Raw genomic sequence first — 14,536 nt, forward strand, 5'->3', positions numbered from 1 at the left:
TATAAAAAGAAATGCACCTATTGCTATAACTGAGCAGCTATTAAGATTGAGACCAACTGTTTTAACAGATTTTAGAGCACTTAGAAAAATCATCTATGTACGTACTTGGTTTGTTTTGAAATTTGCAATGCCTCATGAGTGTCCAGGGTAGGATTAGTGGTTGAAATTTGAGCAAGAGGTTCATAGTAACGCATCTGCTAATCTGCTCCAACTAATCCTGCCACCATTCAATACAACTACCCTTAACACATTGAACACTGCTGGAGTGCAGCACATAAGTGGTGCGATTCAGATCTGCAGTGCAACATAAAATATAGCATATGCTTTTAGTCATTCTTCATGTCTGCTTATTTTGGTACCATCTTTACTGATTCACTCGAAGTGGCTGTTAGCTTCAGGGGATGGAGTTGAGTTTTCTGTGGTAAATATTTATTTTTGTAAACTCTTTTATCCTTTTTTTTTGGAGTATCAACCACCTGGTGGAGGAGTGCGGTTTGAGAAGGAGCTCATGTTGAAGCTTAATACAAACCTATTGTACTTTGAACACATTAGACTGTGTTTTAAAAATGATCTACCATTTTGAATTAGCACTTAAGAGGAAGTAGTTTCAACTGTGATCTTCGATAGTCAAAGCAGTGACTTCAAATACATAGGTTTATATAATAAAGAATGGCTTCTTGTTTTAGAGTGTCAAACTGTTGTAATCAAATGTCTAACAAAACTTTTTATGCTAGAATGTTTTGCAAACCATGTAAAATTGCTGGACAAACACATTTGTATCTCTCTCTCCTCCCTCCCTCCCCCCCCCATCATATCTGTAGGTACGAGTGCGAGGAATCCTTTACAACTCTGAATGTAGATATTAGAAATCACCAAAACCTGCTTGACTCTTTGGAACAATATGTCAAAGGAGACTTATTGGAAGGTGCAAATGCATATCATTGTGAAAAATGTAACAAAAAGGTAATGATCCTTTTTATGATTTATTTTTATGCAAGTTTGTTACTGGTTTAACAGAGTTTAAGCTTGTTTTTAGCATAATATATTTAAATTAGATGATTTTTTAGCACATAGATAACTTATCAGTCCGTGGTTGGGTGGGGCAGTTTCACTGTGAATATTTCTGAGAAACAATCATTGATTTAAATAAAAGACTTTAGAATTTGTGCCAGGAATCCAGATCTCAAATGACCAACCTGCTTCTCTCCTATACCTAAAATTACTGCAGCCCTGTTTTTTAGTAGTGAAATTTTTTTTGAAAGAGTGTATCTGCTTATGGAAAAGTGGATTGGTAAGCAAACTTTTCAGAAGTAACTTGGAAATTTGTTTGAAATGTACAACGGATCAGATGATCTCATGATGATGTAGGCTATAGAGAACTGCTGTAGTTTTAATAGTTAGCAATAATTCAGTGAGATGTTAAGGATGATATTTTACTTCCAAGGCCATTGCATGCTCATTTTATTACATTTGAGATGCTGTTTACATTATGTTGTTTGCAGCCAAGATTATATTGATGCTGAAGTTTCTCAGTATATTATTGATAAACATTTACAGTATTTATTAAATGGGTTTTTCATCATTAGACCTTAGATTGTGTTGAGTGATAATGAAAATTTAAGAATTAATATCTGTTAATATACTGTTATGTTTTTTTTAGGTTGATACAGTGAAACGCTTGTTGATTAAGAAGTTGCCTCCCGTTCTTGCTATCCAGTTAAAACGATTTGACTATGACTGGGAAAGGGAATGTGCAATCAAGTTCAATGATTATTTTGAATTTCCACGGGAGCTGGACATGGAGCCTTATACGGTGGCAGGTGTAGCTAAATTGGAAGGAGATGATGTAAATCCTGAAAATCAGTTGATACAAAATGAACAGCCAGAAAATGAGCACTCTGGGAGCACTAAATACAGGCTCGTTGGTGTGCTAGTACACAGTGGTCAGGCCAGTGGTGGACATTATTACTCTTACATTATCCAGAGAAATGGTGGAGATGGTGAGAAAAATCGATGGTATAAATTTGATGATGGAGATGTAACAGAGTGTAAAATGGATGATGATGAAGAAATGAAAAATCAGTGTTTTGGTGGAGAGTATATGGGGGAGGTGTTTGATCATATGATGAAGCGCATGTCCTACAGACGCCAGAAGAGGTGGTGGAATGCTTACATTCTTTTTTATGAACGTATGGACACAATGGATAAAGACAATGAACTGATAAAATATATTTCAGAACTAGCTATGACCACTAAACCCCACCAGATTAAAATGCCATCAGCCATTGAGCGAAGTGTACGGAAACAGAATGTGCAATTCATGCATAACCGTATGCAGTACAGTCTAGAATATTTCCAGTTTATAAAGAAATTGCTTACTTGTAATAGCATCTTCTTAAATCCTCCCCCAGGTTAGTATTTGAAAACTTCTTATAATATATTGTTCTTATAAAAAATTAGTCTCTGTTGCCAGGAAATATTTTTTGATCATTGTCTAGAATTCTTGAGTCCTAGCAAAAGTTAGTTTATTGCATTTTGGTTTGAACATCTTTTTTTCCCTAATGGGTACTGCTTTTCTTTAAGGTTACCTGCACCATTAGAATAATTTTTCTGATTATCATTTTTAAAAGGATTTATTAAGTTATTTTTTATCTATTATGTTAAACTGTTTTTAAAAAAAAACTAAACTTAATTCTTATGGATACCAGATTTATTAAATTTCTAGAATACTGTTCCATTTTTTTCCTGCCGTCAGTTTCTTCAAGTCTTACTTGTTTGTTGAAGTTATGTACCTTTCGTTTAAGTGTTTGTTAGTAAAGGCAGAAGTAATTAGCAACTGCTTTGGTTGATTAACTCCATCACTCAGCTGTTACCTAACCAAATTTTCAAGGTTTGGTCTAATTTTTCAGAAGTGACTAATATCTCAAGTTGAGCACGTAGAATTACCTGAAAGCAGCCTATTGTTTTTCAGAGAGTGGAACCTGAGCACTTGCTTTTTAAGGTATCTCAAGTTAACCCATAATTACTGTTCGCTTTTGAAAGATAAGACCTTAATCAGTAATATAGGGCCCTGGGCGTTATGTTAGATTCTGTTTTGACCACGTTTATGCTACCAAACAGAACATTAGTTAGTCATTTTGCTTATTGTAGGTAAAATTGTTTATTTTGTCTACACTTGAGTTTTTTCATTTTTCTTTAGGACAAGATCACCTGTTGCCTGAAGCAGAAGAAATAACTATGATTAGTATTCAGCTAGCTGCTAGATTTCTCTTCACCACCGGATTTCACACAAAGAAAATAGTCCGTGGCCCTGCTAGTGATTGGTATATTTGTCTTTAACAATGACTCTACCATTTTGACAGTTTGGTTTCCTTTAATGAAATTCAAGTTGTGTAAAAATAGTGTTAAAACTGTTTGAGGTGTTCATTCCGTGTCTCTTTCAAATGTGTATGTGGAGATGAGAGCTAAATCTGGATGGGAAAGTACAGGGGAGATACTGAGCACTAAATAGATGAAAGCTAGCTTCTTTTTGATGTGTATGATGATTGTGCAGGAATATACCATAGTAAAGATTGTGTTAGAGTTCAGGTTTAACCCAAAACACAGAATATAATCTCTGAGCACTTTTTGAATTTCTCGTGGTGGTTTGATGAAAAGTGACCTGGTGCAGAGAATTGCAAGTTCACAGTCATCACTTCTGGCAGTTTTTTGTTGGATTGTCTGTTTTCTTTGTTATCCCTTTTGCAAGAAATCTAATACACACATCACTCCCCAATTTAAAAATACATTAGCTGAGAGTTTATGCAATTGCACTGCCTAAACCAGGGGTCGGCAACCTGTGGCACGCATGCCAAAGACAGCATGCGAGCCAATTTTTAATGGCACGCTGGAGCCTGCGGGGACTCCAGCATGCCACTAAAAATCCCGCCCAGCCCGGCTCGCTCTCCTCTGCCCTCCGCTTCCCCTGTGGGGGCAGGGAGCAGAAGCATAGGCGTGCACACGGTGTGGGCAAATAACCCCACTCTCCCGGCACAGCAAGCCGCAGGATCCGCGCTTCCGGGACTGAGCACCAGCCAAGCGCAGCAAGCTGACGGCCTCTTCCCTGCCTTCTCCCCTCCCCTGGAGCCCTGCTGCCACGCACAATGCTCTCGGGGTTGGGGCTGCGCGCTCCCAAGGGCAGCGTTTGGCTCCGCGGGGAGCAGACATGCTCCCCACTCAACCGGCGGGGCGGGGCAGGGCACTCCCGCCGAGTAGGGTATCTAGCTCTGGGTGGAGCCTCATGGTAAGGGGCCCAGGACTGGGGGGGTTGGATAAGGGGTGGGGACAGTCGGGACAGGGAGCAGGGTGGGTTGGATGGGGGGGTCTCCCGAGGGGGCGGTTAGGGGCAGGGAGGGGTTGGATGGGGCAGGGAGGGGTTGGATGGGGCATGGGAGTCCCGGGGTTTGTGAGGTGGCAGGGAGTGAACAGGGGTCAGGGCAGTCAAGGGACCGGGAGCAAGGAGGGGTTTCTGAAGGGGGTGGGAAAGGGACAAGGAGCTGGGGGGGTTGGATGAATTGGGAGTTCTAGGGGTCCTGTCAGGAGGCAGGGGTGTGGAAAGGGGTTAGGGCAGGCAGGGAGTGGGGGGTGGGGGTTGGATAGGTCAGGAGTTCTGGGGGTCCTGTCGGGGTGGGGAGTAGTTGGATAGGCCTGGGAGTCCCGGGGGTCTGGCTGGGGATGGGGGTGTGGATAAGAGTTGGGGCAGTCAGGGGACCGACAGGAGGTAGAGTCCAGTCTGGGGACAAGGAACAGGGAGGCTTAGATGGGGGTGGGGTCCTGAGCGGCAGGGATCCCAGGAGGGGGTAGTCGGGAAAAGGAGCAGCAGGGTTGAGTTTTTAGAGGGGCAGTCACCCAGCACTCTCCCCTGAGCCCTGACCCCCCCACCACGCCCTCTTCCCTGAGTACTGCACCCCCCCCCAGACCCCTGCCCTGAGCCCTGTACCTCCCTCATACATACCCAGCCCTCTGCTTGACTCCTTCATTCCCCGCCCACCCACAACCCTAGCCCTGACTCTGGCACCCCCACCCATACCCAGTCCACCCTCTGCCCTGACACCTACACCCCCCTCCACATACCCAGCCCCCAGCCCTGACTCGAACCCTCTGCCGCCAGCCTTCTGGGTCCTGGCTGCCAGCCCCGCACAGCCCGCTGCTGGTCTGGGGTTCTGGCTGATGGACCCTTGCCAGCTGGGGTCCCGGCCGCAGGCCCCGCTCAACCCGCTGCCGGCCTAGGTGAACAGAACCTCAGACCAGCAGCGGGCTGAGCGGGCCGGCAGCGTAAGACCAACATTTTAATTTTATTTTAAATGAAGCTTTTTAAACATTTTGAAAACTCTGTTTAATTTTACAATACAACACTAGTTTAGTTATATAATATATAGACAGAGAGAGAGATCTTCTAAAAAATGTAAAAATGTATTACCGGCACGCGAAACCTTAAATTAGAGTGAATAAATGAAGACTCCACACACTGCTTCTGAAAGGTTGCTGATCCCTGGCCTAAACCAAGAGCTGAGATCTGAAACATGAGAAACCGATCTGAGGCTCTGTACTGTACTGCCTTTCAGAAAGGCTAACCCACACTGGTTTAGTCAATCTCTAACCACCATAAATCAAACTCTTCTTCCAGATCTGGGAATAGAATTCCAGTGCTCAGTTGCTGGCTAGTAAATACATCTCTACCCCAATATAAAGCTGTCCTTGGGAGCCAAAAAATCTTACTGCATTATAGGTGAAACCACGTTATATCGAACTTGCTTTGATCCACTGGAGTGTGCAACCCCGCCTCCTCAGAGCACTGCTTTACCGTGTTATATCCGAATTTGTGTTATATTGGGTCACATATCGAGGTAGAGGTATAGTTGTTTAACACACTGGGAAGGTGTTAAACCCGCCTCCAGTGACTGGTCTAGAAAGGAATTAGTATTTACTCCTGTAGCTCAAGTAGTAAGGGTCTAAGCTAGGAATCTGATGATCAAAAAGTTCTCATAACCTGCTGCTGATCTGTGTGTGGGGATAGTACAACTGCATGTGATTCACACAATCAGAAGACCTTTCTAAAGCAGGTTTTGTACTTAGAAACTACAATAAACTGTAAATTATGGTGTGAATCACCAAAATACACATTTCATGTTTGTCTTGACCCACCTGGTGCTTGTGTAATCCAATGATCAGTTATGCTTCCCCCTCTGTGCCTGATCCACAGAGGAATTGAGTCTGTGATGACTCTCAGCTTGGGAGCCTACATTAGAGTGCAAATTTGATGAAGTTGAGGTACATATTGCTTTTTGGCATGTGTTGGAGATGGAAATGAAAGCCTTCTGGCTTAATATTTAACTCTAATTGCGGTACGTTCGTTTAAAATAATTTGTATGAAAGAAAACTACAGTATGTTCCTTTTTACTGTTTAGTAAACAAAACAGTTAAGACAGCTCTAGTCAGAGTAAGTAATCACATTCTCTGTGGAGATGTGAACAGATGATCAAAAAGACCTGTGTTTGAGGAAAAAGCAGATTTCTGTACAATTTCTAAAGGAATGGGTGGTTCAGGACAGCAAATGGAAGACATTTATGCTATAGAAAATGAGGGTTGCATCTTGTAAATATCTGTTAAAGTTATTATTTTAATGCTGATGTTACATTACAACTGTGATAGTATCTTCTCTGTTTCAGGTATGATGCGTTATGCATCCTCCTTCGTCACAGCAAGAATGTACGCTTTTGGTTTGCACACAATGTCCTTTTTAATGTTTCAAACCGCTTCTCTGAGTATCTTTTGGAATGCCCTAGTGCAGAAGTGAGGGGTGCATTTGCAAAGCTTATAGTATTTATTGCACATTTTTCATTGCAAGATGGACCATGTCCTTCACCTTTTGCCTCTCCTGGACCGTCTAGTCAGGTATTTACACAGTTTTCAGTCTAAACACCTACTTATTTGTTTTGCATCTTGTTTAAATGTTCATTTGGAGCAAGTGTCAGCATCAAAGCTGCAAACTCTGCGCAATTATTTATAAACAAATATTTTTTTATACTTTCTTAGAAATCTTCTGGTTTTAATAGAGATGAGCCTCTGGTTTTTCATTCAGACTCCTGCAACACTAGAGGCAGCAAAAATTACGATTTCAATATAGTTCAGAAGAAAAAAGTTCACTACTTTTTTATCTGATCAGTCTGGATGCATAAAACTAATGTAGTTATTACAATTCCAAAAACAGGTCTTCACTCCATCAGATTAATAACTACAGAATTAAGTATCAAAGCAGTGACAGAAGTAAGTCAGGAAGTACGGGTTGTAGATCTTTCTGGAAATCGTTGCGGACATGTTTTGTGTGTCCATATCATTAATGTGGGAATGTCCTCTGATTCTGAATTCCGCTACCAGATACTGAGTTCAGAACCATTCATCAGAACCACTTACAGTTCTTCACTTAATGGTCTCCTGCTCTTAGTTTTGAGAACTGCTGTATATGGCCCCCCCACTATGAGATGTCAGCCAGAATCTGAAGCCAGGACCTTCAGAATCAAAAGCACAGGCTTGGCTCTTTTCTGTAGCCCAGTGTCTCCCACAATTCAGATATGGGATATTCCCCTCTGGTCTGCAGTTTCTGGAGGCATTTCAAAGCTGTAGCACAGCCCGTGCTAGCCATGCCTCCTCCTCTGGCCTTCTGTGTGCTGCCAGAACGTCTGCCTCCACTTCAGCAGTCATGTGGTGGTTCACTTTGCTTCTGACTTTTGTCAGCTTATTTTTGTATCTGTTTTTTTCATGTATTAGGGAACAAGGTTTCTGTTTTCTTCCTTTCCTAGATCAGCTATTTAGCTGGCTTTTAGTCAACCACTCAAAGCCAGCACAGTAGTGTCCCTTGGTGCCTGGTGCCCCTGCATGGCAGAGCTACCAAGCTAAATCCAAGCAATGTGCTATTTGTGAGACTGCTTTTACGGGCTCTTTGGAGGGTCTGTTATGCCCTGCTTTTTCTCAACCAACCAAACTTTGCACTGCTGGGGCATGGGTCTCTGAATTGGACACACACGTTAGGTCCTTTTGCCCCAAGAAGCTACAATTCTAGCATAGAAAAGCCTGATCTGGCAACACAGAGAGGGAGAGATTCCAAGGTTGAGGAGAACTATATCTGGCCAGCCCAGGGGGTAAATCCTGGGGCAGAACAGGACCGGAAGGAAAAAACCCTTAGGGATCTACAGATTTGCACTCCCCCTGGACCCAAAATGAGGTATAAGTTCTCTGTTCCTCTTCTTCCCAGTTTGAATTGGAGAACTCCAGTGTTGAAATCCCATCCCCTTGGCAGAGGGAGTGGGACTCCACAGGGGAGGACACCAAGGGAAACACATCTAGAGAGCTCAGGGCACTGCATATAAAGCTAGCTACAGAAAGGTGGCAGTGCTTACAAAGCAGGCCAGAAATGCTACAAAATCCAAAAAGGTGTTTTTTTAATACCTTTTCTTTTCCTGAGAGAGATTTATTCTCTAACTCAGACAGCTGCTCCACTGCTGAGGAAGGGGACCTCTCAGATTCATGCTCTGAGCAGAATAGAGAAAAAAAAATGCAACTAAGGGTCTTTCTCCCTGCCTTCCACCCAGGGGTTGAAACCATGTGCAAAAAGTTGCATCCACAATTGAGATCCATCCTGAGCAGGCAGAAGGACAAGCCTAAAAGTAAATAACCTGCCTTCTAAATCCTTTCCTGAGACACTAGTCCCATTACATCCATTTTTTGAGGATGTAATCAGAGAGGAGTGGAAAACCCCTGATAAGGGTGAATGCATAAGCAGACATGTACTTTGGTATTACAAGTTGCAATAACCAGAAAATATTACAGACATACCAAAGATTGATGCTCTCTAGCAAAGATATGGTAATCTCATCTGAAGGAGATTTCTTTACCAAAAATCTAGCTAATAGAAAGGTGAATGCCATCTACAGAAGGGGTTTTATCCGCCACCCTTAGAGCATCCTTAACGGCTACATACTTTCCAGGAGCCACAACATTTTAGCTGATTGACCTTAAGGCCATGAAAGACAGACCATCCTGACTTTTGGTCTACACGTAAGAAAATTTTCACTAGCAACAGCCTTTGTGGCAAATGCCTCAATGAATACAATGAGATTTTCAGTCAGGTCCATGGTATCCACCTCAGCAACCTGTTGTCACATCCGGCTTTGTCCCTGGAAGGTTGATGCTCACTCTAAACAAATTGTGTTTATCTAAATTCCCAGGCTCTCTCCTTTTTGGGAAAACTAGTGGCAGAAGGCACAACCAAACCAAAACACTTTCGCCCCTCCCTACCCAGTAGTCTGAGAGACTACAAAACCCAGCAACAGACAAAAATGCTGCCTTTGTCCATCCTCCTCACAAAGGAATCAAACAAAAGACAATGGGTATATCAGGGCAGAAACCTGCATGGGGGTGAAAAATCCAGAAGTGGATCCACCCCTTCTGAGTCCACTATGAGAACAAGCAAATGTTCCTCCACCCAAACCTGAATCTAGGTGGCAGAATTTCCCACCTCTCAGAGAGTGGCCTTGATTGACCACAGACAAGTGTGTGAGAGAGGTGGCAGATACTTCCTGGAACTAAGGGCCCCACATCATCCCTTCTTAATCCAATCCCCATCTTGAGCAACCCCCTCAAACGCAAGACAGTGTTAATATCTTGCTGCTGCTTTGAGTAGTGTCTGTATGGGTGCTCCACTCAAGGTAGGTCGGAGTCCCGATGCTGCTGATTCGCGAACTTTGGTAGTAGTGTCCGTTTAGCCCACATGTGTGCTGGCAAACCCTCCTCAGTTTCTTAACTGCCCTGGCTAGTGATGGAACTATAGTTGTCTGTCCGCAGATCATTAGCTCTCTTAAAATTGCTAATCTGTAGTTTGTCTTGAAGTCTTTTTTCTTTACTTCATTTACATTTTATTTTGGCTGTTGCCTTTAAAAAAAAAAAAAGGGGGCGGGGGCAGGAGAAAAGGACCTTGTCTTCCGCCAACCTCTGTAGGGGAGGAGAGGAAGGGAACTACCTCGCAACAAGGATATGCCCGGCTCTTCAGGCTTCAAAAAGTTCTTTAGTTGTAAGGAATCTGTACCAGTGACCGATGGACAATTGCTGTGTGTTCTCTGCCTACGAGAAAGAAACATTCCACAGAAGTGTGGCTTGTGTCAACAACTGAAGCCCATATCCAGGAAAGTCAGAGAATTGAGGCTGTAACTCCTACTCATGGAGTCAGCCCTTCAATGTCCAGAGTCCCAATGTCCACAACCGTCTGCTTTGAAGAGAGGTGAGCCCAGGCAGACACCCATGAGCCACTCACCTAAAGCCTTTAAGAAAAGGTATGTGAGTCCCCATAGCGAGCCACAACCAAGCCATAAGTGATCTCCGGCTCAGTCATTATTAGCAGTACCAACGCTGAAGCCGTCTAAATCTGGTACCCAGGGCACAGGCAGTACCAAATGGAGAGAGCAAGGCAGGCTGCCTAAAGAAAGACCCAGTGGGAGCAGGCAAAGAAGCACTGGTACCACAGAGGCATGAGAAACATAGTTCCACCCTGGAGAAGGTTCCATCGGTACAGATATCAAGATTGGTGTTGCCGGTGACGCGCCAGGCACAGATGGACCTTGCTGTCAGGTCCACGTCTTCAACTCAGTCGGTACAAGTCTCTCAGCACCGACACCTGGCTCCCCTCCACTCTTCTTACCTTCCATCAGGTATACCCACTCCTCAGACCCACAGCCTCCCTGGTTTTGGGCAGTTGTGGTGCTCACCACTGGGCCCCTTCCCATCAAAGTGGCTGGACTGGGATCCTTGGCAGGTCCAAAGGTAACAGGCCTCTATCTCTACTGTGGCCTACCAGTAGCCAAGGAAGTACCCTCCTTCAACTGCTGCTTCAAGGGCCTCTGAACCCCTTGAGCAGGCAAGGGAGGAACTAGAGGCCCAAGTTGAGGAGGAAATCACTTCTCAAGCCCACTTATTGTTCTCATCTGATATGAGATGATGATGCCCCCTCCACTGTCCATGGCTGATAACTTTAAACTACTCCAAGATTTGGCACAGAGGGTGGCAGGAGCACTATCAATACTTCTGCAAGGGGTGACTGAATCACACCAGAAGCTGATGGACATTTTAAATTCTTCCACCTTTTCCAGAGTGGCCCTCCCTATTAACAAGACTCTATTGGACCCTGCCCAGATAATATGGCAGACTCTCGCATCTATCCCACCAACTTGCAAGTGGGCAGGCAAGAAATATTATGTGCCAGTGAAAGACACAGGAATTTGTTTTCACACCCACCTCCCAATTCGATCATTGTGGATGCTGTTATTTCTAAGGGATGCCAAAATCAGTTTAAGTCTACCCCTTATGATGGTAACTGGAAGGGCCTGGACCTTTTTTGCAGGAACTCCTCGGCCACCTTCCCGTTCCCAGTAGTGAACTGTCATGCCTTGTTGGCTAACTATGACCATCAAAACTATGCCAAGCTTAGTTTGATCTCTACTGCTATTGTGGTGAGACAGTCTTTGTGGCTTCATCTGTCTGGCTTCTCAAATGAGGTCCAATTGACTGTGGAGGACCATGATTTTGAAAGGATGAAGCTATTTGCAGAGATGACCCATGCCTCCCTTAACACATTAAAAGATTCCAGGGACACCCTTCGATCCCTCAGAATCTATACTCTTGGATACAAAAGAAAATGTAGTCATCAGCCTCCATTCAAGCTCCGCTCATCACAATATTCACAGAGATCACATGACCCCGAAAACAAGAAGCCCAGGTTCCCTAGACAGAAGATGTCAAGATCTCAGCAAACTTCCTCTCAACCCTCCACCTTGAAAAAAAGACAGTTTTGATGGGTTGGTTGAGGTGTTTATAGAACACTCTTCTCACCGCTCCATCACTCTGGAAAATTCCACCATCCCTTCAGGGAACATCTCCCTCCATTCTGCAGCACCTCGGAATGGATGACCTCCGACCAATTGGTACTGGAGATCATCTGGGATGTATAATCCATCCATTTCTTCTCTCCCCCCTTCCAAACACCCTTCGCTGTCCCTCTTCGGTGAGCTAGTGCCCATACATCTAAGGGGTAAAGGTTTCTATTCTCATTACTTTCTGATACTGAAGAAAAAAGAGAGTTGGAGATCCATACTGGACCTCTGAGCCCTCAACAAATTTATCAAGGCTCAGAAGTTCAGGATGTTCACGTTATCAAAGATCTTTCCAACGTTAGAAAAAGGAGATTGGTTCTTGACCCTCAACCTCCAAGATGCTTACTTCCACATTTCGATCATACCTAATCACCTATCGTAGAAGAGGAGACAGACTCTCCATTCTATCCTGTGGATTTTGCGGCTCAGAGCATGGCTCCTTCATGGTTCCAGCACATAGATATCTTGCTCTGAGGAGGCACGGGAGGAAAGGAACTGCTTATTGTACCCATCTACAAAAATAGAAGAGATTTCTGATCTGATGCTAGTCCAAAGGTGAGACTTGTAATACAGCCACCTTACCGGTAGTCCTGGACTACCTGTTGACTCTCAAGAAATACAGACTCTCTATTAGTTTGCAAAAGGTTCATCTAGTAGCAATTGCAACTTTCCACCAGCAGATAGAAGGATTCTCAGTCTTCTCCCATCTGACTACGAAGAGGTTTCTCAGAGGCAAACTTCTTCCCACTTCAGACTGATGAACTAAGACTAATTTAGTTATCTGTATCTGTATCTGTTATCTAATCCAGACTTCCCAGTCCTCAGTGGGATCTCAACCTAGTGCTAGAAGGACTGACTAGATTGCCATTTGAACCTATGGCCATTTGTTCATTGACTCACCTTTCCATCTAGACGACGTTTCTGATCGCCATCAACTCTGCAAGAAGAATAGGGGAGATAACGACTCTGATGGCGCATACCCCTTTCACGGTGTTCTTCCCTGACAGTCATGCTGAGATCGTATCCAGAGTTCACTCCCAAGGTAACTTCCGCATTTCGCATGAATCAGCTTATTCAGCTTCCAGCCTTTTATTCCAAACATCATCAGGATAAAAGGGAAGCCATCTTCCATACGCTTGACATGAGGAGAGCCGTGGCTTTCTATTTGGACAGACAAGAGTTTTCAGAAAATCTGACTCTTCCTCTCCATTACAGATAGGTCAAAAGGTACAATGATTTCAGCTCAAGGACTCTCTCTAAGTGGGTCCCAAGCTGTATTAAACTCTGTTACAGTTGTGTAATGTAACAACACAACTTCAGTACGCAAGTACTCTACAAGGTCAGTCTCCTCGTCCGTCGCTTTATCCCTATATCCGAAAACTGCAGAGTTGCTACGTGGGCATCTGCACCCACCTTGGAAGAACATTATGCTATCCTGGAGGATTCAGCTCCAGCTACCAAATTTGGTGCCCCACAGCTATATCATCTATATCAAACTCAGCTCCGAAGTCCCAGCCTCTAGTGGTGGGCACTGCTCAGGAATCACCATATATTACCCATAAAGACACTACTCAAAGACGACATTACTCACCTTGTGCAGTAATGATGGTTCTATGAGATGTGTGTCTCTAGGTACTCCACGACTCATCCTCCTCCCCTCTACTTAGGAGTTCTAGTAGTTGACTAGACTCTGATAGAGAAGGAACTGAGGGGTGGGTTCACCTGTGCATGCTAACTAGCCCCATGGCAGGTTGGAAGCAGTGCATGTGCTGGCTGAACTGACACTGCTATCAAAGTTCTCTGATCAGCTGCTCAGGGACACAAACACACTGACAGCGTAGCACCCGTAGCGGGACACGTTTCAAAGAACTATCATTACTGCATAAGGTGAGTAACTTCATCTCCTGGACATAGGATCAATAGAAACTGTTCCCTTAGAAAAAAATGCTTAGAACTGTGCTCCATTTTCTTCATTGCCCAGAAGCAAACAGGGTCAGCCATTCTAGATCTCAAGCAACTTAACAGATGAAGAAAACGAGATTCCAGGTGGAGATTATAGATTCAGTGGTAACATCTGTCTCAAGGGGACTTCTGTGGACCTGGTAAATGCATATCTCCATATTCCTATATGATATGCACTGTAGTCTACTGAGATTTGCTTAGTCCTTGCCTTGAAGAGTTTTCAGTCTTTTTGTTCTTTTTGTACAGTGCCTAGTACAATTGGTCCTGATACGTGACTGTAGTCCATACATGCTACAGTTCTACAGATAACTAAGTTAGTCTTAGTTCATCAGTTGTTGTTGTCTTTTTAGCTGGAAGTTTGCGAAGCTGCTAAATACCTTGACCTTTTTTGAGGGCAGATTTCCATCAGTTTAATATCAAGCGATTCAGACTCTGTTGAGGAAAGATGTCCTCAAATCTAGATGTCTGCTAGAGATTAGCTCGTAGGGGTATCTCATTCTGTCTCCTCATTTATGCCATGTTAGATACCAAAGCACCTGAACCATTATGATTGCTGTAGTGCTTATTTAAGACCCAAGTCCTGCAGCACTTACCCACGTATGTAATTTTAAGCATAT

The 14,536-nt window shown here is 43.8% G+C and overlaps 1 protein-coding gene across 4 annotated transcripts in view; it reads left to right on the top strand.

Moving 5' to 3' along the window:
- The window catches only part of USP9X (ubiquitin specific peptidase 9 X-linked), a 212,498-nt gene that overhangs the window by 164,196 nt on the left and 33,766 nt on the right, over positions 1 to 14,536 (top strand). For all 4 annotated transcript variants that reach the window (XM_030576179.1, XM_030576205.1, XM_030576187.1 and 1 more), the window contains 4 exons: positions 822 to 963; positions 1,661 to 2,411; positions 3,200 to 3,323; positions 6,708 to 6,933. In XM_030576179.1, coding sequence (XP_030432039.1) covers positions 822 to 963; positions 1,661 to 2,411; positions 3,200 to 3,323; positions 6,708 to 6,933 — 1,243 coding nt within the window. The remainder of the gene's footprint in view (positions 1 to 821; positions 964 to 1,660; positions 2,412 to 3,199; positions 3,324 to 6,707; positions 6,934 to 14,536) is intronic.

The sequence above is a fragment of the Gopherus evgoodei genome, chromosome 1, assembly GCF_007399415.2.
Source record: "Gopherus evgoodei ecotype Sinaloan lineage chromosome 1, rGopEvg1_v1.p, whole genome shotgun sequence".
In the NCBI taxonomy this organism is placed as follows: Eukaryota; Metazoa; Chordata; order Testudines; family Testudinidae; genus Gopherus; species Gopherus evgoodei.